The following is a 21,727-nucleotide window of genomic DNA, read 5'->3' as shown; positions in this document are numbered from 1 at the left end:
TAATAAAATTTTAATTTTTAAATAACTATAATCAATTTTTAACATAATTTATATAATTAAATAAAAAAATTAAAATTTGATTATAACTATAATATTTAATATTATATCCAAATATTTTAAATTTTGTATAATTATAATAATTTTTAAGACATGAAACTTATTATCAAAAGACAAGTCCCTGAACTGAACACAACGCACATACGCAATATTAAAATCATAGAAATATCTCCTCTTCTTCAATTCTTGCATTTATGCAACTTCCACAATTCCACACTTCTGAATCCTTATTTGCTTCCTTTCTTTCTAGTCTCAATTGTGCAATGGCTATGAAAAGCCAAGTCAATCACAAATGAAACAAGTCCTATTCTAATTTTTAAAAAATATAATATGATATAAAAATAAAAAGATTTCTTTAAAGAAACCTGTAAGTTAGTGTTTTTTTTTTTATGTTTGATTGTACTGCACACATTAATAAAATTTATGTTTTAATTAAAATTTTAAAATTAGATCAAATTAAATGTATTGATTATAATTGTCACAAAATTTAATTATTTCTATTCATTTTGTAAATATTAGTGACAATCAATTTTTTTTTACTATTTAACACAATTCATTATATTAAATAAAAAATATTTATTATATTAATTATTTTTTAATCAATGATTAATTATTATATTTTTTAATTAATAAAATGGGAAATATTATACGATAACCGAAAAAGTGATTTTTGCTAACACTTTTCCATAAAATATGAATTGAGTCGGCACATTACAAATGAAAATTTTAGACGCGAGGGATGAAAAAGCCAGGCTACAGGCCACAGGCTACAGGCTACAGGCTACAGGTCTTCTCAACAGAAGAAGACAACAAAAAAGTTAAAAAGGATTTGTATGGCCTGGAACAGTTTTAAAGACAGCCCAAGTGATATCCCCTAGAATCTCTCGCATAGCAGGTAAGGCGGCAACATTCTGATGTATACTGACTGCAGCATCAGAATTTATTTTGACATGTGTTCCACTGCAGGCGACCGTATGGCAAAGAAGAGCATTCAAGAGTAGGAGACAACTCCTCGAGATGAATTAAAGCAGAGCTGATGTTGTTTTCTTTTACTCTAAGATATATGAATCTGTTTTTCAGATTACACTCATAATCTCAAGTTTTGAATCAAATTAATCCATTGAGACATTGCTTTTGTTAATTTAAAGGTGACATAAAATTAATTTATTTCTATTTTTGATACTATATAGTTAGCGCATCCATCATAATTACACACATGATTTTATTTTTTTTAAATAAAAAATGTGAAAATTAAAAAATAAATAAATTCTTTTATTTTAAAGAACAAAATTGATAGAAAAGAAAAAAAAAATTAAATTCTTATTAAAATAGAGATTTTTTTCCAGTTGTTGATCCTAGTTTTTCACTCTATTTCTCCGCCGGAAAGTTCATTTATTTCTCATTCTCTTCTTTCACTCTCTTGGTGATGGTGATAGAGAAGGCGAAAGAGGAAAGCTTTAAATGGAGAGGTAGGTGAGAAAACAACCCAGCAAAGGAAACCAGAACAGAACTTTAAGAAAGCAAAAACCCATCTGCAATAAGCTTTCCTCGCCTACTTCCTCATTCGCATTCGCCAGCTATAACACCGCTTCTCCTTCCGCAGCGAAGCAATCACAGACTTCATTCAAGCCCTGGAATGAAGTCTGATTAATTAACCAAGTATGCTGGAGAATTCTTAGTTGTTTCTTTCAGGAAATTTACTTAGATTCAGTATCCAAGACATAAACATGTAAATTTCATACAGTTCTTATATGAGTTTCAACATAAATGTCATGCCTTAGATCCACTATGGATTGAACTTAGGCGAGAATATCAGTGATCAGTGCAATCCATTTGCAGCCGCTCACTTGAAATGAACAAAAAGGGAAAGATTTTGCAGTGATACATAGTGTAACATCATTAACTCAGTGTTTCAATAACATTTCTCAAAAGAAATTCGACGTCTCGCATATGAAAGAGTTACAACAGGAAATTATGTTCTTTTATCTTTTAGTAGTTTAGAAATGAACGAATTGACAACATCAGTTAACCATTTGATTATAAAGATGGGGATACAAAAGGGACCACATTAAAGAGCTCATGATTCAATATCAATTAACAATTCAAAAAGAATAATCATGGGGTACTTGGATCTCCACTGGAAGTTTTGGTGTAAATCCACATGAATTGTAAAAACAGTAACCCAAATCTTAAATTCAAGGCACAGAGAATTTCATCATATGCAACAACAATTTTACCTTGGGTCAACATCACTTGGCACTCCAATATATCTGTAACATCTGGTTGGTTTCAGAAGTCTGACAAGCAGTTGAGCAAACTTGTTTCCATGGTACACCCTTGAAGTGAAAATAAGGGGTTTATTTGTACCATATATTTGCCACCAATTGGAATCAGCAGGATGGAAATTTGTCACTAAGAGTCCTACCGACCAAGTATGAGCATCTAGAAGCCCGGATATAGCACACTTGACCATACCAAGCTGATCAACATAATGATCAGGCCATTGCAAGCCAATAACCAATGTGAACCAGTAAGGTAGGAAGAAAGTTTAGCACCAGCTGCATTTTGCTTTATGCCGTTTGATTGTCACAAAACTGGTAGGAAAATTACCACAAGTTATGTGTATGAAGAATTTGAGTGGCTAATCATGACTCATTTATGGTGTTCCTCAACAGAATTGCACACATTTCTATGTCAGTAAGGATAAAGGATACCTTCAGCATTATGAGTACTCAATGAAAGAATTTCTTACGACACCGAGCAGATCCAAGTTCCTCGTACTCAGACTTGGTGACACACATTGCTTCAAAATCAGGACTTGAAGCCAAAAGCGATCCCCCTCGCCATACTCCTAGTATGGGACTGGAAGAGCATCACAAGATGTTAATAGGAAGAAGTTCAGCTTAAAAACTGCAAAAATAATAATTTCCAGGAGTAGAGAGTTTACTCTTCTTGTGTGGTTATCTTCACTTGATACTCATCAGGGACAAGAGGGCAGAGCTCCATTTCACTACAATTTCATCCAAAGAATGAACAGAAGTCCACATATCAAAAATAACATTTACATTACACAAGAAAAAGGAAAGGAATATGCGCTTACAGCCTCTGAGAGAATCGAGGAAATAATGTGCTTCCACCAGTTAATATAATGCTGTGCAAGCACAAGATTTTAACAGCTATCAATTGATATGAGAAAAATAAAACTTTGAGATAGTTTCCAATGGTAAATACTGCAAGTCTTTGTCAAATTACCTCTCATAGAGTACAGGGTGAAGAAGCGAATGGCAGGAATTCACTGCTCGAACTATGCACTCTGCCAGTCCAGCCTGGTTCATCCCTGAAAAGGATTCACATGACCACCTCTGAGCTCAATTCCAAAATAAGTTGTCTAACATTCAGAAAGCTTTCCTTCTTTAAAATTATCAAATGACATTTGCATGTATGCTCAATATATTTCCTGATTTTCCGCTAGTTCACAAATTTCAACATGGTCAATCAATTTAAATTTATCATATAAAGATCACTCAAGTTCGATTTACGTTTTCGATGAGATCACCACTGCCATATATTGATAGAAATTCAAGTTGATTTTGGACTCTACATTAAAGAAAGAAAACCTTATGGCCAACTTTGAATCTATAACTAGGTTTTAAAACAATAACAATAATAATAGTAAATTTGTCCGACGCTAGAAATTTAGCTGAATTATCCACATAATAGTGATGCAACATACATATTACAGTTGAATGATCGTGAAAAACAAGCAATTCTGTTGAAATATCAAATATAGTAAAGGATAAAATTGTTGAGCAGTTGTGGCAACAAGTTCTCAAATCCAAGAAGCATTTAACAGTTCCAAAGAAAAAACACCTTGTTCCTACATTGAACTGAAAACATAAAAGTGTATCTCAAACAAAGATAATATTAGTACTGGACAAACCTAAATCTGCAGGGTGGAAGATCATTTCTGGAACAAGAAACCGTTCATTTGTCAACTCAAACTCCTGCATAGACGGTAAAACAAAATTAAAAACCAGTAGAACTAAGCTCAATACATGCTTCGAAAGCCGGCAAGCTCACATTTTTCGATAAATCAGTTCTCTTTCTCTCCTCAAGCTTGTCTGAAACTTCAGGCTGATCTATACCCTTTTTTGTTTCTAAAGATGGAGAAACCCCACCAGTCATAGTGAGGTATCTCTTTGCTTCATCTGGGTCCTTCACAAAACCCTTAGTGTGGGTGATGCCATCAGGGAGAACATAAGTACAGCGCAAGAGATTGTCCTTCCCACGTTTTCTGCAAAAGGTTCAAGTTTATACAGGGGAAGACAAGAATTTTATCAGAACATCATAGACATCATTGCCAGAGACAACCTTCATCAAATCCAGATAAAACAACTGAGAATTGAATGCAACAGAGGCTAGAGGTCTGTATAGAGCAACCAGAGGTAACATCAAAGTGATCCCATGACATTCAAATTAAAGGATTGTTAGGCTCAAAAGAATTGCAAAAAAATTTGTGAAATTCAATTGAATTCCATATGTTCTGTGAGTGATTTGTAAAAGTTTTAGAGGATTGAATTCCATTAATAACTAAAGCTAATTATAATAAAATTTGATGGAACCTCAAATCAATTCTATAAAATTAAGTCCAAAACTTTTTAAAGCAAAATTCCTATATATTCCTCATAGCAGAGCCTCTCTCATTCCATCTTTTCTCCTTCCTTTCTCTATCATCTTTTATCCTTATGTATATACATATAGATATTTGCTAGTTGTTATAAATTTACTAGATACTCTTTTATTTTATTTTTTTTGGAGATAGAAGAGGAAATTATATTTTCTTATTTTATTATTGAGAACAGTTTAGAAAGTGAATAAATTTCAGTTGTCAACCATATCAAACATGGATCCCATGGAATTTAATTAAATTTTGTATTTTAAGTTGTAAACCATATCAAACATGGATTCCATGGAATTTAACTAAATTTTGTATTTTAAGTTGTAATTATACTAAAGAGTGAAATTCATTTTCAAATGAATTTTAGCTGAATGAATTCTAGGTTTGTAGTCATTTATTTACATTCAAACACTATGTGAATGAAAGGTAACTTCTCAAAATCCTATTCTGGAATAATTTTGATATCTGATTCCCAAGTTCTTGTAGAACTCACCTGGCAACCTGCAAATCGCGAGCAATATCAAGGGAAACGAAGCAAAGTTTCTCTTTCATATCATCTATAAGAAAACTCTCGTCCATCACATTCACCGAGCGATAAGAAACCAACTCCTTCAAGTAATTCGTTAGCGCTTTACCACCCAAATCAATCCTCTTAGCTCCGTAATTAAGCGTGAAGTTCTGGAAAACAGGAGCAGCATGAGTGAATGAGAACCCACAATCCACTACCAGACTGCACTGGGCTTTGGACACCAACCCATCAGGCCTTCTACTCGCCTCGTAAAGATGAACTAGATTGGGCGAGTCGGTGATGAAGAGAGACTTGAAACCAAAGTCCTCGAAGACAAGCTCGTCTGTGGCACGCTGGATTGAAGGGAGAGTGAAGAGAGGTTCAGTCAAGAGAAGGGAGTGATTGGAAGGAGCAATGTGGAGAAGAGAGGTAAAGAGGTGGTTCCAGATATCCCGCTGGAGGTCCGGGTTTATAAGGTAGCCGCGGTCAATTGGACGGCGGACGGCGGCGGAGGTTAGGTCTTCAGTAGAGTCAGCTGTTGTGGGAGATGGATGAAGAAATTTCTTGGAGGAGAGAGGACGGTAGAGACAGTTGGGGATTACAGTGGAAGGATCACGTTCGCCGCCATGGCCGGCTTTTATGGAACCGCCACCGTTGTCGAGGACGATGACGTTGGACATGTCGGAAAATGGGCTAAGATAGGGAGTGGAGTGGAAGTGTGGATGGTGGGGTTTAGTGCTGTGCATAATTTGGGTTTTGTTCTTTATTGGAAATTAAAAGAATAAAATAATAATGAAGAACTGTTCTATGAGAGAAATGGGATTTGATTTTTAGGCAAACAATTACAAGCAAAGATTAGGGTTTTTTTTTTTTTTTTTTTTTTTTGGGGGGCTAAATGTACAAGTTTTTGAATGCACTTATAGAGAGTTATCTTTTATGGCTAGATTCAGATTCCAATATTCACTCTCTCGTTTTTTATTAAACAAAATTAATTTCTCTCTCGTTTTTAATTAAAAAAATTAATTTAAATGCTTCAAGATTTTGTATATGATAAATCTCTCTAAATTTGCATAAAATATTTTTATTCATCAATAATATTAAATCACAATGGTCAATTTATGCAACTCATTACTGTGAAGGATTTCCTTTTATAACCAAAAAATTATAATAAAACAACTTTTTTTTTTTTGTAAAAAAGGGTTTGTTATAATTTTTTTTTTTTGACAAAAAAAAGTGGATTAGAACCATTTCATAACCTCTTACTACATAGATTTCTCCAAATTTTTGCATTATGTCAAAATTTTTAATAGTAATATATCTCAATTTTTAAAAATCACTAATTGTGTTCTTGTATTTTAAATATACCACACACCTAAATTTTTCTATTCAATTTGAATATTTTTTCGTTAAATGAATGAAAGATCAGTGAGTAAAAGGGAGAAATGTTTTGAATCCTTAGCCAATTTACTTTTGTAAATTGTAATTCATGTGTTATTAATATGGATCATTCGAAATATTAAGCATTTTTAGATGATAAAATTTAGTTTGACACTTATTATCCAAATCAATTCATGACATTTGGATAATAAAATTCGGATCATATGACTCGGATTCATGATCAAGATCTTAACAACTTATGAACTTTATTTAATTTAATGATATTAAAATCATTTATATAATTATAAAGTTTTGATTAGATTCTAAGCCACTCTATGCTATTTTCTTAACTTTTATCCAATAATTACTAAAAAAATAAAATTTATTAGAATTACTAGTATTGCATAACATTGTCTAATTATATAACCTAATAAAAACTTTACAAAAAAGTTTATATATACACCTGTACATTCTAAAGAAACCAGTTGTCAAGTGGCGCCTGCACAAAGACAAATACTAAGCCAACAAAGTTTAGCTAAGAATATTTCCATGAATTTGATAACTACAACGGTAATTGGACAGGTTCAACAAACGACTCGGTCAACTCTATTTTAAAACTTCATATACAAAAATCAAAACCAATAAACAATCAAAGAATCAACATGCAAATTCTTCATCTCAATCTCACCACATATGCCTCTATTCATGTCTGATGAAGTTGACGACTCGTTCAAACAAGAACCTGTGTTTTTCTTTTGCTTTCCCAAATAATCCTAGTAATGAAAAGCTTTATTTACCAATGCAGGATATGAAGAACCAGAAAGATGAACTATACCTTAAGGTTTTATATTAGCGTATTAAGATTCATGGCAAAAAGATACAAAAGCAACTGCCTGTCACCATTGCAGCACACCCATTTTGAAACCTTTATGTTTCTCGCCATAATCTGATGCAAATGATTACACACAGAACAATGGCAAAACGGTATTCACCTTGAACATGTATATAAACTCTTATCAAAAAGGTTGGAAATAAGCATATAATAGTAATAATTTGTATAACAGAAAGAAGCAGCACGTCATTAAGATGAAGAACTTCAATAGTGTGCATAGTACCCTCCTGGCTGTCCCATACCGGTAACCTGTGGCATCCCATAAGGCATCATCGGAGGTTGAGGACTAGGGCCATAGTACCCTGAGGCTCCGCTAAGATTAGCCAAACCCAATTGGCCTTGCATTCCATCTCTTCCATATTGCTGCCACATCTGCTGCTCCTGAACCAGCAAGTGCTGCTTCCTCTCCATGTCTGCTATCTGCACGTATGAAGGGGGTGGAACTGCAAGCGATGCAGCAAATGGATCCTGGTTTCCCACTGGCTGAACCGTTCCATCAGGTGCAGGCAATGCCAAGACTGGTGTTGCATTCTTCCCTGGGCCAGGCAATGCCACGCTACTTGAACTCCCACCACTCAATTGAGTAGTGTTCACATGTTGCCTTACAGCCCCGTGATCATACATTCCGTTTAAGAGCAGTGGATCCATACCACCCCCTAAAGTAGCTTTCTGCTTGGATAGATTACTAGCAGATTCCACCAATGCTAATTCCCAATCTGCTTTACCACTTTCAGCAGCTGGTGTCCGCCACGCTGAAGTCACTTCAGAATCTCCATTTGATGAGAATGCTTCCCATGAACCATTTGTAGTGGTACTTGGTGGTCCGGAGAACAAAGCCAACGCCATTTTGTTGCTCTGATCATCAGCTGAACCTGCATCATCCTTCAAATTCACCAAATCCTCCGACGCCTGCTGCGGTTGTGGCTTTGGCTGCGGCTCAGTAGGGGGCGGAGGGGTATAATTTTCTGGTGGAGGAAGAGCCTTTACTTGGTCCATATCTGGTTCCAGTTCTTGCTTAACTGGAACCTTCTTCTCCTCACTTCTCTCAGGAGTCTTAGATGGATTGTTAGTCTTTTCTCTTAAAAATCCTTCAAGTGTTCCCAATAGCTGATCGGTAATTTTCTGCACGGCAGGGAACTCGGATGATCTTGCAATCCCAATATCCTTGCACCAGCCATAGAACCCAACAAGTTCATCTATCATCTTTGCTGCACTAACATACATATCAAATCCCTTAACACAATCTGCATACTCCATCTCAGCAAATCTATCCAATACCATCCCCAGTGCCTCACATATATCAATATAAAGCCCAAAACTCTCTTTCACCACCCTGTAAAGTGATACTAGCACCAACCTGCTATTCTTAGCCATGCCCGTTGGCCTACAAGCCAAAGCTCTATCAAGCATCCTCAACAATTGGTTCAACTTGCTCAAAACCCTCTCTGGCCTCATTTGTCTAATTGGAGTAGCCTCTCTCCTCTGTTCTTTTCCAACTGAATCATCATTCAAATCCTCATAAGACCTTGATCTCCTAGACATCCCATAATCAAAATCATCCCTATGTTCTCTCGGTCCAAACCCATCATCTCTCTCATCATATTTCCTTTCACCGGCTTTCGATTTCCTCTCAGAAACTGCAACCTCAAGTTTCTCATCAAGATACATTGCATAAAACCTGACAAACGCCGCATGATCCCAGGAATGGGAGTGTGCCTCATCTCTAAAACCCGACATATTTAAAATACGCATCCCTCTCCTGCTGGCATAAACAATCTCCTCCTCAAATGAAGGGTGCCCATCAACCAGAAGCCTATGGAGAAGCATCAAAGCCTTGATAGCCACAATCCAATCATGGGTTTTGCTTAGGCGTCTAGATACAGTAGCCACACAGGCACCAACATAACCCCTAGAATAAGAAGTAAGGTTTATGATCTCTCTAATGTACTTCTCATCAGCAGGGTCTTCATCATGGCTGGTAGCTTTAACCACCAAAACTTCAAGGTCCGGCGCTATATTACCGGCGACTTTGGCAATGCTTATGCTAGTTTGATCTTTGACGGCGCCGATCGCTTTGCGGATGGTGCTGGTCGTCATTTCTTATCAAAGTGTTTGATACTGGAATTGAAATTGAGGCGGAGTAAATTGATAGAATAAGAAAAAGGGAAAGTACCTCTTCGGTGGAAATCGGGAGATCTGTTGACCGGAGTAGAAGATCCGGAGAATCCAAAGGAGGAGGAGGAGGAGACACTGTAGTAATGCGTGTCCGCAAGAATGAGTCTCCGCGTGGTCGGGCAGTGCTCTTTTTTTCAGGCTGATCGAAAAAGGAAGGCTAGTTTTGGAGGATTAGAAAGGCGCTAAGCTAAATGCTAAATAGGAACATAAACGATGTCGTTTTTTTTTCCTTCGATAAGAATAACGAATGAGATCATTCTGGTTGCTTTTAACTGCCGGTTTCCCGCGTTCCTTCTTCTCGACTTCACCCACCGACTCAACTCGGTCAAAGCCTATGGCTCCGTTTCAAGATAGTGCATGATTAAATCATGAAATGCTGCTATTTAATTTTTCATAAAGTATTATTAAAGTAGTTCTCAGTTAATAATTATTAAGCAATTAACATTATTATACGAGTCTACTTGAGTATAGTTTTGCTAAAATATCAACCAAGCAATTCACTGTATGAGGGACGCACACAGAGCGTTTAAGAACGTGATTGATGAAGAACATCATGCAATAACGGCTAAAGCCAAACTGACCAAACTCTCCCGACTAAAGGCGAGGAATACCATATCTTCTTTGCAGTGCCATGCACCACCGATCCTACACCATTTGTAACATCAACTGCAATAGCAACCAATGAGAATTGATCTTTCTAAGCAAGATCACAATTAAGCTTAACTATTTCTAGGGGAGGAGACCATGCACGGTTGGAGAGTGACTAGTGTCATGACCAGAGAGCCATCGAAATCCAACGAAATAATACTTTTCCACTACTGTATAAAACTAGAAAAACCCGCCGACTCAAGCTTATAACCAGAAGGTGGCACCACAATTCTTTGAAAAATAAACTGGGAAGATAAAGATAACTGAGAGAGAGGCTGCTCACAACTATTTCAATTAGCCACTGTCTTCCAAACTAAGGATTATAAAATAAAAAAAAAAAATTAAAAAAAATGAACATATGACAGCTATTGCTCCGATTCCAATCAGCAACTGATCAACTTCTTCACAAAAGAACCTTCTAAATTCTACTCAAACTCCCTTCCGTTTTTGAATTTACACCATAAATCTTCAAGCTTCTCCAATCCAATATTCTCATTGAAGGGAACCCATAGATACCATGCTCTGTAAAACTATAGTTATGATTATATCATCTGTCAGGTTGAGCTGAAGCCATAGCTGAAGTATACTAAACCTATAACACCTAATTTTTCCGCAGCTTCCCCTCGAAAATCACATTCTGGTGGGCCCAGGGAGCGGGATCAGAAGGCACGGATACATACACTCAAGGTCCTCGGTGAAAGCCATGCACACTATGGTCACCTTTGAGCTTGTTCTGAACCAGCTGCACCAGATGTGGTACTAGGACCAGCACCATTTTCAACTGGAGGGGAGGTACCCCATTTTCCTTCTGTCTCCAATGGTTCAAGCACATGGATTCCTCCATCCGTCAGTCCTAATGCGAACTGATTAGGCTCAGATGGATGCGCAGCAATGACAAGAGGGTATACCCTCAAGCTGAAAAAATTACCAGGTCAGATGCTTCAAACAAAAACATATGGGGATTTTTTTATTTAAAACAAAATAAAATAAAAATAGTAAAGATCTTACCTAGGATTGGGAGGCAAGTAAGCAGTGGGATTTATTCTGCATCTTAACCTTAGTGTTGAAGCAGTAAGAACAACCACACCCCCATCTTCAAAACTAACATATATAGATTGGCTATCACAGGAATATGTTGCATATGTAATTGGAACAGTTGCTTCTCGAGGGAACCACTGTCAGAAACAATATAGTTTCAAAATAAGTGCACATAACAGGTCTACAGGAAACAAAGCAAGCTTGCAAAAAAGATCCAAATAATGATGGCATGTGCATCAACTAAATTATGTCCCTATGACTAGAGACCGTATGATGTGATTTCAATGTCACAGCAGATGAGATAGCCAAAGAAATGTACAAAATCTAATTTCCTCAAACATTGTATACATTTTACTAACCTGTTTAAGACATTCCAACTTTGGCGCTTCATATATAGCTATTTGCGATTCATGAACTGCCAGCAGATGTGTCTGGTCAAGGTGAAATTGAACCCGGGTATCTGAAAGAGATGCTGAACCTCGTCCAGGCGGAACTGGCAAGAATTTACTAGCCTGCCTCTCCCACAAATCTGTGCTCCAAACACACAACTGGATAGAGAAGAACATATGCAGAACTGAGTAATTTGAACATGCAACCATAATACATTTTACAATGCTTTTTTTTCATATTAAGCATGCAGATGCAATGGCATAGAACTATAGAAGAAAATGAGATGAGGATTATTCAGTAGGAAAACTACATGAAAACAGAATTGAGAATGCCATGATGCAACTCAAGTAAAGCTACATCTAGATAGTAAAGGTGCAATTGCAGTCCCAAATCAAAAGATGTCCAACCATGTGGGAAGTGAAAAATTAATTGGCTGACAACAAATTCAAAGAAAATTAGACTTGATACACAAAAGAACCGTCACCTGCTATATCGGTCCAAATCATTCAGCCTCAAGTTGCGCTTAATTTTTGCAGATTAATTACTAATAGTAATAACATTGCTAATTATTCTTACCTGGGCATCAGCTCCAGAAGAGATGAGCACATTTAGCGAGTTAGAGAATGCGAGACCCGTAATTTTTTTCTGATGACCTTTTAACTTCGATTTAACCTGAGAAATAAAGCATGCAGATTATCAAAAATTTGTGTTTCTACTTTCAGGAAAAATGTTGGATTCAATTTTATTATTTAATACCTCATCAACGCGAACATTGTAAATTTGGATGGAGGAGTCCTCCATGCCAATTGCAATGATATTGTTGTCCTGAGGATGAAAAGCCAGAAATGTAGCGGCTGGTGGTGGAGGCATGAATGTAGTCATTGTCTGCAATTAAAGAAGCATGACAATAAAGATAAACAAGAGAGCAGAAAATATGGGACAATATGGGAAGATATATGCTGAAATAATTCCAAGACTAGCACTTTCCCTAAATATTTCGCTTTCTTCTTTTTTTCAGAGTAAAGAAATATTTCACTTTCAAAAATTGTTAAAGGCAGATATTTGGGGCACAAAAAAAAAGCTGAAGATACTGCTCAGTTAGCTAGACTATAACGTCAAAGTTCCTCAAGTACAGTGTTTCCAATAGTTCCACAAAAAATAATAATAATAGGTTGCAAGTGCAAAAGTGAGTGCAAAGAGAAAAGGCAAAAGCCTTTTGACCTTAAATGTCATCATATTGAAGAGAGAAATTTTTCCCCCAGAAGCTGACATAACATAAGAGTCATTCTTTGAAAGCGCAAAACACGGAACAGCATCTTCAGGGTTTGCGTCACTTATATCATTGGTCATTAACATTCCACTAGAAGGTTGCCATAGTTGTGGTACTATACTAGCAGTGGCCTACACAAGAAAACCATAATTAATGACAAGCTTTAAAAACAAAACAAATGCCACTCTTCTATGCAGTAAAGTGTGTGCCTTTATCACAACAATCCATCTAGTAATAGCAACAATACCTTCCCATTAGGATTTCTCTCAGTTCTCTGCCATTTCCAGAGTTTGTGCACTGCATTTGATGCTAACGCTAATATAGCAAGTCCTGAATTTGTATAAATCAATCTAGAAACCTGAGAAAAAAGTCACCAAAAAGAAAAAGAAAATATGATATTATCTTCAAGAACACCAAGTGCAAAACTCCAAAAGAACTTGATTTAAAAAAAAGCCTATAAAAAAGAAATAATCTACAAATTAAGCTGCCAGAACAATGAAAACTATCAATTGACGTGGTTTACATTTAGTCCCTAGTAAAAATTCTTGAAGCCTAGACATCTGCTGACTAGTCTTGGCTTAGGAAAATCTTAAGCAATAACATCTCAGCTGGATACAGTCTATAGCATAGCACACTTGACTGCGACTAAGAGCTGACTTCATTCTAACATAATTGCAGAATATGGAAAATACCCTCATGGCTGTCAAATTGTCAGGAAGCCTCAGAGAGCGGCACTGTGATGGTTCATTTATTTCTGTCAATTTCCAGGTTCTAGAGGCTTCAACTGGCTCATCTGCAATTCTAGGTTTCACATCAACCAAATTTCGACTATCACTATTCTGCAAAAGCTCAAAAGAAAAATACAAGAATTATGTAAATACCATGAAGTAGTCATAAGCTTCCAGATATTAGATAGGGCATTAGTGCAGATACATCAACACTCACAATTCCAGCCACAGGTGTCACAGAAGCAGCTCTATCCAAAATGCTGGTTCCAACAGTAGAATTGATAGAAGCAAAATTGCTTACTGCCGGTGCCTGTGTAAATGATGTATTTAGCAACATACTTGCATAAGGTTTTTTATGTTTAAGAAATTTAACTAAAAGTAAAAATTATAAATCTTACCTTCACAACAGATGCAGAAGCAGCTCTAGAAGCATCAAATGTACGATTCTCCACAGTTCGAAGCAACCTGACACCATCTGGATTTGCTAGAATTTTAATGCTATTATCATTCGTTGAGACAGCTAACAATGCTCCTTCCTTGTTGAATCTAATACAAGGAGAAGCCTGCAGATTTATGAGAATCAAGTAATTAGCCAGAAATAAGGCTGAATCGAATAGATACAAAAAGAAATGATGTCCTTTAAAATTACCGGTAATCCACCCTCGGCATCGATGCTCGTCAACATGTTGACATTGTCCATGTCCCAGAATTTAACTGTGAACTCATCACCAGCAGCCAAGAAGCGGTTCTTGGTAGTATCAAATTGCACAATGCCCACAGATCGTTTACCAAGACCTATATAAGCACGCTTAACAGTTCCTTCACTTTCATTCCACTCCACCAAGTGTGATTCTCCTACTTTGTTTGTGCCACATGAGAATAACCTTGAAGAAGGATAGCAATCATCAATGATACAGACACTGAGTATAAACTATAAAATAATAATAACAAAATGGAAAAGTATGATTCACATATGAAACCTTGTTCCATCAGCACTGTATGCCATTGTGGTAGAGGAGTGGCCTGGCGCATCATAGTCAACTCTAGAACCAAGGTTATCATATAACCATGCCTTTATCTTTCCATCAGTAGCCGTTGAAAAGATAAACTAAGAAATGACAAAGTAATCAGATGATCTGGGGATGACAAAGTTCAGCAAGCAAAACAGAAGTAATGAAACATAATAGTCATTCCTTGTGTTAAATTTGGGTCAGGCCTAACTCACCCCAAAAGCTGGCTCAAGGGGAGGAGTGCCTATGGCCCATATAAGGGGCACATTACCTCTTTCCACAACCGATGTGGGATTCAACACACCCCCTCACATCCAGAATTTTTACCGGTGCATGGCACATTTATAGGGTGCCCAACATCAGATGGGGAGGCTCTGATACCATGTTAAATTTGGGTCAGGCCTAACTCACCCCAAAAGCTAGCTCAAGGGGGAGGAGTGCCTATGGCCCATATAAGGGGCACATTACCCCTTTCCACAACTGATGTGGGATTGAACACCTTGAAATCCTATTAGGTAGTGTTTTTCAATTTCTTCAAGGAATTATATGCCACAAAATATTACATGCTTAAGATGAAAATTTCATATAATCATTATGCACCTCAAGTAGGTTTGGATGAGGAAGCTATAAGCAAGTTTTGGGAAGATATGAATGCTTTGGTCCAAGGGATTCACAGTGACCATAAGATTTTTGATGGAGGAGATTTGCAAGCCCATGTGACATGTGGCAGCAACGAAGACGGCTTTGAAAGGGTGCATGAAGAATCTGGATTTGGATATAGGAACAGGAATGAGAAAGGGAAGACCATTCTCGAATTTGCTCCAATTTATGATTTTGGCAAATAACTTTTTCAAGAAAAGGGAATCAACTTGATTAACTATAAAATGGAGGTAATCATAGCCAAATAGATTTCTTTCTTACTAGAAGGAGGAACAAAGATTGCAACTATCCGGAGAGGCTGTAGCCACTCATCACAGGATAGTGCTTTTAGAAGTGAAGATTAAGGGTGGAGCAAGAACGGAAAAGATCAAAATTGATTCAATCAAAAAGCTCCACCAACCCTCATCCAATTCAAAATCCAGCTTCCTAAGAAGGTCAATCACCTTTAGATAAAAACCCAGCCGTTTTCTCTTAAGCATAAAGTTCCACAAATCTTTATTTATACATTTTATGGGGAATTTTAGCAATCAACTGAGAACCTTGAAGATAAAGCTCCACCATAAAATACGAATTACATATGCCACCAGAAACAGTTTGATCAGTTTAATGTTGTTACATGTGCAATTAACAACTAGATAATAAAATTGAAGCAAAGGAGGACTCAAGTAATAGCACCGATCAGGAATCATAAGTTTAGAAAATAAACTTAAAAGCATCAGCAAATGGCACCTAGTTCAAGATTAAAGCTCAACTATGTCAGTTGCAACTTTTCTCCCGCCTAAGAAAAAAATTTTGGGACACAGACCTTTTGATAAAACTTGTAAGCAAGCATTTAATTAACTTCAAAATAATTAATTACCTGAATTTTTTCCTTGTGATGTGGACAGACAGAATACACAGGTGCTTCATGACCCTCAAAAGTGAATTTTGCATTTCCTGTAGCTGGATCCCAAACCTGTGGAATTGAAAAACTTTTATAAGCAGCACCATCCAGCTTACACTAACTCGTCAAATTAGAAAAATTTTAACCTACCTTAATAACCCTGTCCTCGCCACAAGTGACAACACTTAGTCGCTCATTTGGATAAGAGAAAGCAAGATCATTAACACTCCCAACATGAGCTTCAATCTAAAGAAATGAACAAGGAATGGATGAGAAAATGAGTCATTATTAAGGGACATACAAATAAAAATACACAAATTCATATATTAAATATAAATGAGATTAACTAGTAACAGCATGACAGTAGGATTTAATGGCCACACAAACCTCACGATAGTTTTTTACATCATCACTGCCATGATATGAATATAGATGCACAATATGCTTAGAGTATGCAACACCTGAAATAGAAGGAAAGAGTAACATATCTAGCAACAAGTTCATGTGATTTAAATTAAAAGCAAAATCAAATTCACAGATGTCGGTAGCATTTGAACAATACCAAAAAGAGATCCATCAGGACTCCACACCACACGGTTAACTGATGCCGTATAGTCATTGGTCAGAGATGCCTATACAAGTATAAGAAAGTGAGGTTATCCTATAAACCTCAAGGAATCTCAGGCAATACTTTAATGTTCCATAAACTTGGGAAAGATAAAACCCAAACCTGTAGACCCACCGAGCGAGTGCTAAGTTCCCAAACCTTAAAATTCTTGGTAGCAATCCTCTCCCTGCTACCCAACTCCCATACCATAACATCACCCATGTTTGTCCCAACTGAAACAATTAAACCAAGCACAATCAAATCAAGCATACAAAAACTAACAAGACTTCCATATATTCATAAAGCTAAGGGTGAAGCAGAACTATTGTTTCTATGCCTACAGGGGGGGACAGGGATCACCTAGAAGTAGAATTTGTTGCACGGGATGGAAATCCATGCTTTTGACTGCTGAACCTTGATTTAAAGTTGTAACAAGAGTTGTGGGCAAGTCATCAGAAGAATAGGAACTTTGTCCGTGTGTCTGACTAGCATATGCAACTGGCAGAATATTAACTGGTAAATTATTGACCTGATTGAATATCAAAGGAAAAAATAACATGACAGGAATTAGGCGAACTTGCCATTCAAATTATATAAGTAAAAATTCTAAGCTCCAAAGGAGAAAATGCTTCAGTAGGATGTTAAAAAACACACATAAAGTCATGTACACATAGCCACATAAACCCAACTCTTAAATCATATGAACAAAGGCTTTACCCCTCAATCACACAAAACCAAACTTAATAAGTTCAGCCCCCAACATGATCCAAAAAAGTAAATCTCAAATCGAAATCAGCCTAAGCCATCGAGCATGAACAGTATCAGTACAGCAATCTCGGAATCTCAAAAATCATGCTAGAACCTACAATAAAATTCAATTGGGCAAGCTTCACCCTACAGTTGTTATTGTATCATATAATTCGACTATAAAAATAAATACAAAATTATGGAAATAGCGGGTATGCCTCATCTGATATTCCAAATGGCCTTGTTCTCTTCAATACATGTTCAGAATCTGCTGTTTGATAATCCATAGCTGGATTATTTGTAGGAGTCCTAGGACGCTTTAAGATTGCTGCTACCATTAAAACATAAACATGGGGAAAAAATCTCAATCAGGACATGAGAAAAGTGAAAAATCAATGGAATTGAAAGAGAATGCAATACTATTCACAAGAGAGAGAGAGAGAGAGAGAATCATAAAGTATGCTCACCAAATTATAAATTACCATTTAGTAGAATACCACAAAAACATCCTGAAACTAAATTTGTTAACCTACTAGGAAATCAACAGCATATTCATGCGCGTGGGACCTGTGGGTATATATATATATATATATATATATATATATATATATACACGCACCTAACACATCTTCAGTAATCAATTTGTCATTTTTATGAAGATCACAAAATCTCTCTTCTTTAAATTTTAACTCCTTTACCTTCTTTGCTTTCCTTTTTTTACTCATCTTTTCCACATCATTCTTGAGTTTATTCATTGGATATTTATCTAATCCACAGGCTTGCACAACTAACTCATCTATAACTCACTGAAACAGCCGGTTCAAAAGAACCAGTGTTATCTACCTGCATTGTTAGGAGCAGATATACCAATTGGACCAGCAGAAGCAGACAGATGAGGGACAGGAGTTGGATTTGCCATCCATCCAGCAAGGGACGTTGGAAGAGCAGCAGGTGTGGACTGAAATGGCTGCAAACATACAAACACAAGGTCAAAATTTTGGAAGACTCTTAGCATTTAAAGTTGCGGCATAATTGCCAATGAAAGAGGCAACTCCTTTACACTTCTCTCACTTACACCATGTGCACTCAGTGGCGGAAAACCCCCTGCTTTAGGTACAGCACCCATTAACGGATTAGTGACAGGGGATGGGGCACGTGCCCCATTTGGTTGTCCACAACTGTGGTCCACAAATAGGGTCTTTATATCAGGGTTAGGCCTTGGATTCTTACAAAGCTGATGCTGCCAATTTAAACTGCAATCAAATGCTGACAAAAGTAAGTAACCAACAAAAAAAATAATATCTAGCAATACAGAAAAGTTAAGGATTCCAGAAGAACCTCTGATTGATCAGCGTCCGCAATCTTGAATTCTTCAATGTTGGAAACTGAAGCTTGTCACGGAAAAGAGGGTTAGCCTCTATCAATTTTTTTAGCTCAGCAAGCATTATACCTCTAGCAGACTGAGTATCTCCATATTTAGATAGCTGTTCATTATCTCTGCAATTGAAGTAAAACTATAAGGTCCAATTGCCACAATAATATACGATGCCTGTAATTTGAATATCATAGACATAAAAGGTAAGCATGACCGAGCACAAACAAAAATAAAAATGTACTTGCCTAAAATTTTCCAACGTCAGTAGTTGCGTAATTTCTTTAAAAAGATCTTCATTGAACGCAGCAAACACTTTCAAGTCTTTTACTAAAATATCCACTGCTTTTGAACGATCCCGCCTAAAATTTATTTTTCACTTTTAAGTAAAGGGGAAATTTTCATACGTGGGTTCCATTTCTGAATCCACATCAAAATATTATAGATATCGAAAATGCATTAAAAAAAAAAAATCAACTTGAATGAACTTCAAAAGCACGCACTTATCTAAAGCTTCAAGGTACTTCTGCTTTCGAATCTCGAAGAAGATCTTCATGGAGTATCTATTATCATCAACCTTTGTAAACCCAGATAGGTACTTCTCCACCTCATCCCACTCCCCATTTGTTACCATATCTTCAAAATGCCTCATGTTGAAGAAAAATCCTGACTCTTGCTCCAATCTCCACACCCAAAATTAAAGCAAATCAATAATCCTTAGCACAGGCAATCTCACTAAATTCCAACAATATTTCAAAATCATGGTAACAAATAGGGAAAAATAATAATAATAGTGCAGAGAATGAGAAGCCTACTTGTGAACAGTCTCTTTGAATTTCTCTTCATCAAGAAACTGAAGTATGAGAAACACAAGCTCTCTGCTAAGGGAAGACATGATTTATTTTCCTTCCTTCCTCGTCTTTATACCTGCACAAAATTCAAACGACAATCAACTCAGAGATCTAAAAACCCTCAGATATCAACACTTCACGAACCAACAAAAAATCCCCCCTAAATCACTCCACAAAAACACATCACCAGAAAACAAAAACCAAAAATATAAAAAATTTTCTGCATAAAAACAGAGAAGAAGAAGAATTCTAAAAATTTCAAACGACAATGGTCAAAAACAAAAGAAGAAAAAATAACAACAACACAGAGAGAATGATACGATACCTATGAACAGATCGGATATTTTTTGGAGAAAGCGAAGAGAACGAGAAGACGTTTTTAGTGCGCTTTCTCTATTCTCCCTTTCTCCTCCTTCTCTCTATCTCTCTCTACTTGTTCTTCAACTTTCTCTCTCTCCTTTAGCACTTCTGGTGAGTATTTATACAGAGAAAAAGTTAGGGATTTGGAAGAAAGAGAGAGGGTATCAGACAAATTAAATACCGTGAGCGAGCGCTGCGAGACGATATGATAGATTGATTGGTGTGATAAGTGCACATAAAAAATGATAAGCACATGAACTTATACAATTGATAAGCGATAAGTTATTGGAACTGATACATCCACGTGCTTATATAGGCGTCATTAACACGCAGGACAGTGGATGTATTTTTCTGGCGACAGGTGGATTTTGCTGTGTTTTCCAAATTGTAATTTCTATGCTATTTTGAGTTTCCTTTTATTCTAATAATAATAATGATATAATCTTCTAGTGCAAATTTCTTTTTTTTTTTTTCTATAGATATCTATCTCTCTCATAATCTAAATTAGACCTAGAAAATTTTTTAAAATAATAAATATTTATTATATTTTTAATGTGATATGGCCAACTTGTTAATGTAATATTATTTTATTTTTTTAGGAATGTAATGTTGCGCTGGCTAAAAAAACTATAAATATTTTTATTATTTTTTAATTAAATACTATGACACTTGAAATTTGGAAGTCTATCACTCATAAAAATTATTTAATATGAAATTTTTGTTTTGAAAATAAATCTTATTTTGGTAATAATTACTCCTAATTAAATTATTAAAATAATTTAGTGAATGAAAAAAAAATTAATAATGATTAAGTTTTAAATTATTATTTTTATTATTGTTGTTATTGTTATTATTATTGTTGTTGTGTTGTTATTGTTGATAAGTATGAAAAATAAGGGATAGCTAAATGAGAAACACATGAATGTGAAGTCAAAGATTGAAGATGTTACACGGGTTCTCAAGACGGATGAGACAACTGGAATCGAGCGAGGCAGGTTTTAGATGTCGGATGCTTCCACAAAATAAACACAATTTAGGTGGCTAAAGGCATCTATTTCTCCATTTTGAGCTCGACTATAGGTAAAAAAAAAAAAAATAATAATAATAATATTATGACACAACATCTATTCAATACAAGATTGCATTTAATATATAATCTATATTTATTCGACAATTCAAATATTATTTCTTTATAAAAAACATAACAGATTATTTTTTTATAAATTTGATCTGTCATTTTTAATATATTTAAATTTATTAGACAAAGTCATAAAAGTATTTAGGGTAACTATTATGAAGATTTTCAATTGAGAAAATTAATGTTTGGGAGATATGACAAGTAAAAATCTCACATTCAATGATTTTAATATTGTTTTATTAATTATATCAAATCCCTTAACATGAGTTTATTTCACACGTGATAGATTACATATTTTGAGAGATCGGATATTGTATAAATCAAATTTCTTAAAAGGA

The 21,727-nt window shown here is 35.8% G+C and overlaps 3 protein-coding genes across 5 annotated transcripts; all 3 read right to left on the bottom strand.

Annotated features, from left to right (window-relative positions):
• Positions 1-2,117: 2,117 nt before the first annotated feature.
• Positions 2,118-6,119, bottom strand: LOC110616655 (actin-related protein 6). 2 transcript variants are annotated; one of them, XM_021759092.2, is made up of 8 exons: positions 5,229-6,116; positions 4,138-4,351; positions 3,998-4,061; positions 3,310-3,394; positions 3,158-3,208; positions 3,005-3,067; positions 2,772-2,919; positions 2,118-2,651 (listed from the first exon to the last, which is right to left on the bottom strand). In XM_021759092.2, exons 1-7 carry the CDS (start codon positions 5,987-5,989, stop codon positions 2,790-2,792), a joined length of 1,368 nt encoding a protein of 455 aa, XP_021614784.1. In that variant the 5' UTR covers positions 5,990-6,116; the 3' UTR covers positions 2,118-2,651; positions 2,772-2,789. The 2 variants fall into 2 exon arrangements, with proteins under 2 accessions (XP_021614784.1, XP_043813652.1); XM_043957717.1 differs by lacking the exon at positions 3,158-3,208 and having other exon boundaries at positions 5,229-6,119.
• A 1,326-nt stretch (positions 6,120-7,445) lies between these two features.
• Positions 7,446-10,332, bottom strand: LOC110618053 (probable clathrin assembly protein At4g32285). Its single transcript, XM_021761073.2, has one exon. The coding sequence runs from the start codon at positions 9,607-9,609 to the stop codon at positions 7,717-7,719; it is 1,893 nt and encodes a 630-aa protein (XP_021616765.1). The 5' UTR covers positions 9,610-10,332; the 3' UTR covers positions 7,446-7,716.
• Positions 10,333-10,567: 235 nt separating this feature from the next.
• Positions 10,568-20,381, bottom strand: LOC110618052 (topless-related protein 4). 2 transcript variants are annotated; one of them, XM_043957716.1, is made up of 26 exons: positions 20,217-20,381; positions 19,856-19,967; positions 19,544-19,723; positions 19,289-19,402; positions 19,007-19,165; positions 18,744-18,921; positions 18,512-18,635; positions 17,887-17,996; positions 17,282-17,450; positions 17,045-17,154; positions 16,877-16,946; positions 16,702-16,775; positions 16,465-16,560; positions 16,291-16,386; positions 14,742-14,869; positions 14,411-14,645; positions 14,160-14,324; positions 13,967-14,071; positions 13,726-13,872; positions 13,281-13,391; positions 12,985-13,164; positions 12,520-12,648; positions 12,340-12,435; positions 11,733-11,921; positions 11,344-11,510; positions 10,568-11,250 (listed from the first exon to the last, which is right to left on the bottom strand). In XM_043957716.1, exons 2-26 carry the CDS (start codon positions 19,933-19,935, stop codon positions 11,052-11,054), a joined length of 3,411 nt encoding a protein of 1,136 aa, XP_043813651.1. In that variant the 5' UTR covers positions 19,936-19,967; positions 20,217-20,381; the 3' UTR covers positions 10,568-11,051. The 2 variants fall into 2 exon arrangements, with proteins under 2 accessions (XP_043813651.1, XP_021616763.1); XM_021761071.2 differs by having other exon boundaries at positions 13,979-14,071; positions 20,217-20,380.
• Between the last annotated feature and the right edge of the window lie 1,346 nt (positions 20,382-21,727).

Source organism: Manihot esculenta, chromosome 6 (assembly GCF_001659605.2).
Source record: "Manihot esculenta cultivar AM560-2 chromosome 6, M.esculenta_v8, whole genome shotgun sequence".
NCBI lineage: Eukaryota > Viridiplantae > Streptophyta > Magnoliopsida > Malpighiales > Euphorbiaceae > Manihot > Manihot esculenta.
This window is presented reverse-complemented; position numbering and strand designations above follow the sequence as displayed.

Excerpts from the sequence above, each read along its gene's own strand:
- LOC110616655 (XM_021759092.2), bottom strand. The coding sequence starts at position 5,989 with ATGCACAGCACTAAACCCCACCATCCACACTTCCACTCCACTCCCTAT. Across the intron at positions 4,352-5,228 it reads CGCGATTTGCAGGTTGCCAG|AAAACGTGGGAAGGACAATC; the intron begins GTGAGTTCTACA and ends AACCTTTTGCAG. Across the intron at positions 4,062-4,137 it reads GAACTGATTTATCGAAAAAT|GAGTTTGAGTTGACAAATGA; the intron begins GTGAGCTTGCCG and ends CCGTCTATGCAG.
- LOC110618053 (XM_021761073.2), bottom strand. The coding sequence starts at position 9,609 with ATGACGACCAGCACCATCCGCAAAGCGATCGGCGCCGTCAAAGATCAA.
- LOC110618052 (XM_043957716.1), bottom strand. The coding sequence starts at position 19,935 with ATGTCTTCCCTTAGCAGAGAGCTTGTGTTTCTCATACTTCAGTTTCTT. Across the intron at positions 14,646-14,741 it reads TACAGTGCTGATGGAACAAG|GTTATTCTCATGTGGCACAA; the intron begins GTTTCATATGTG and ends TCCTTCTTCAAG. Across the intron at positions 14,072-14,159 it reads CTTCTGCATCTGTTGTGAAG|GCACCGGCAGTAAGCAATTT; the intron begins GTAAGATTTATA and ends TCATTTACACAG.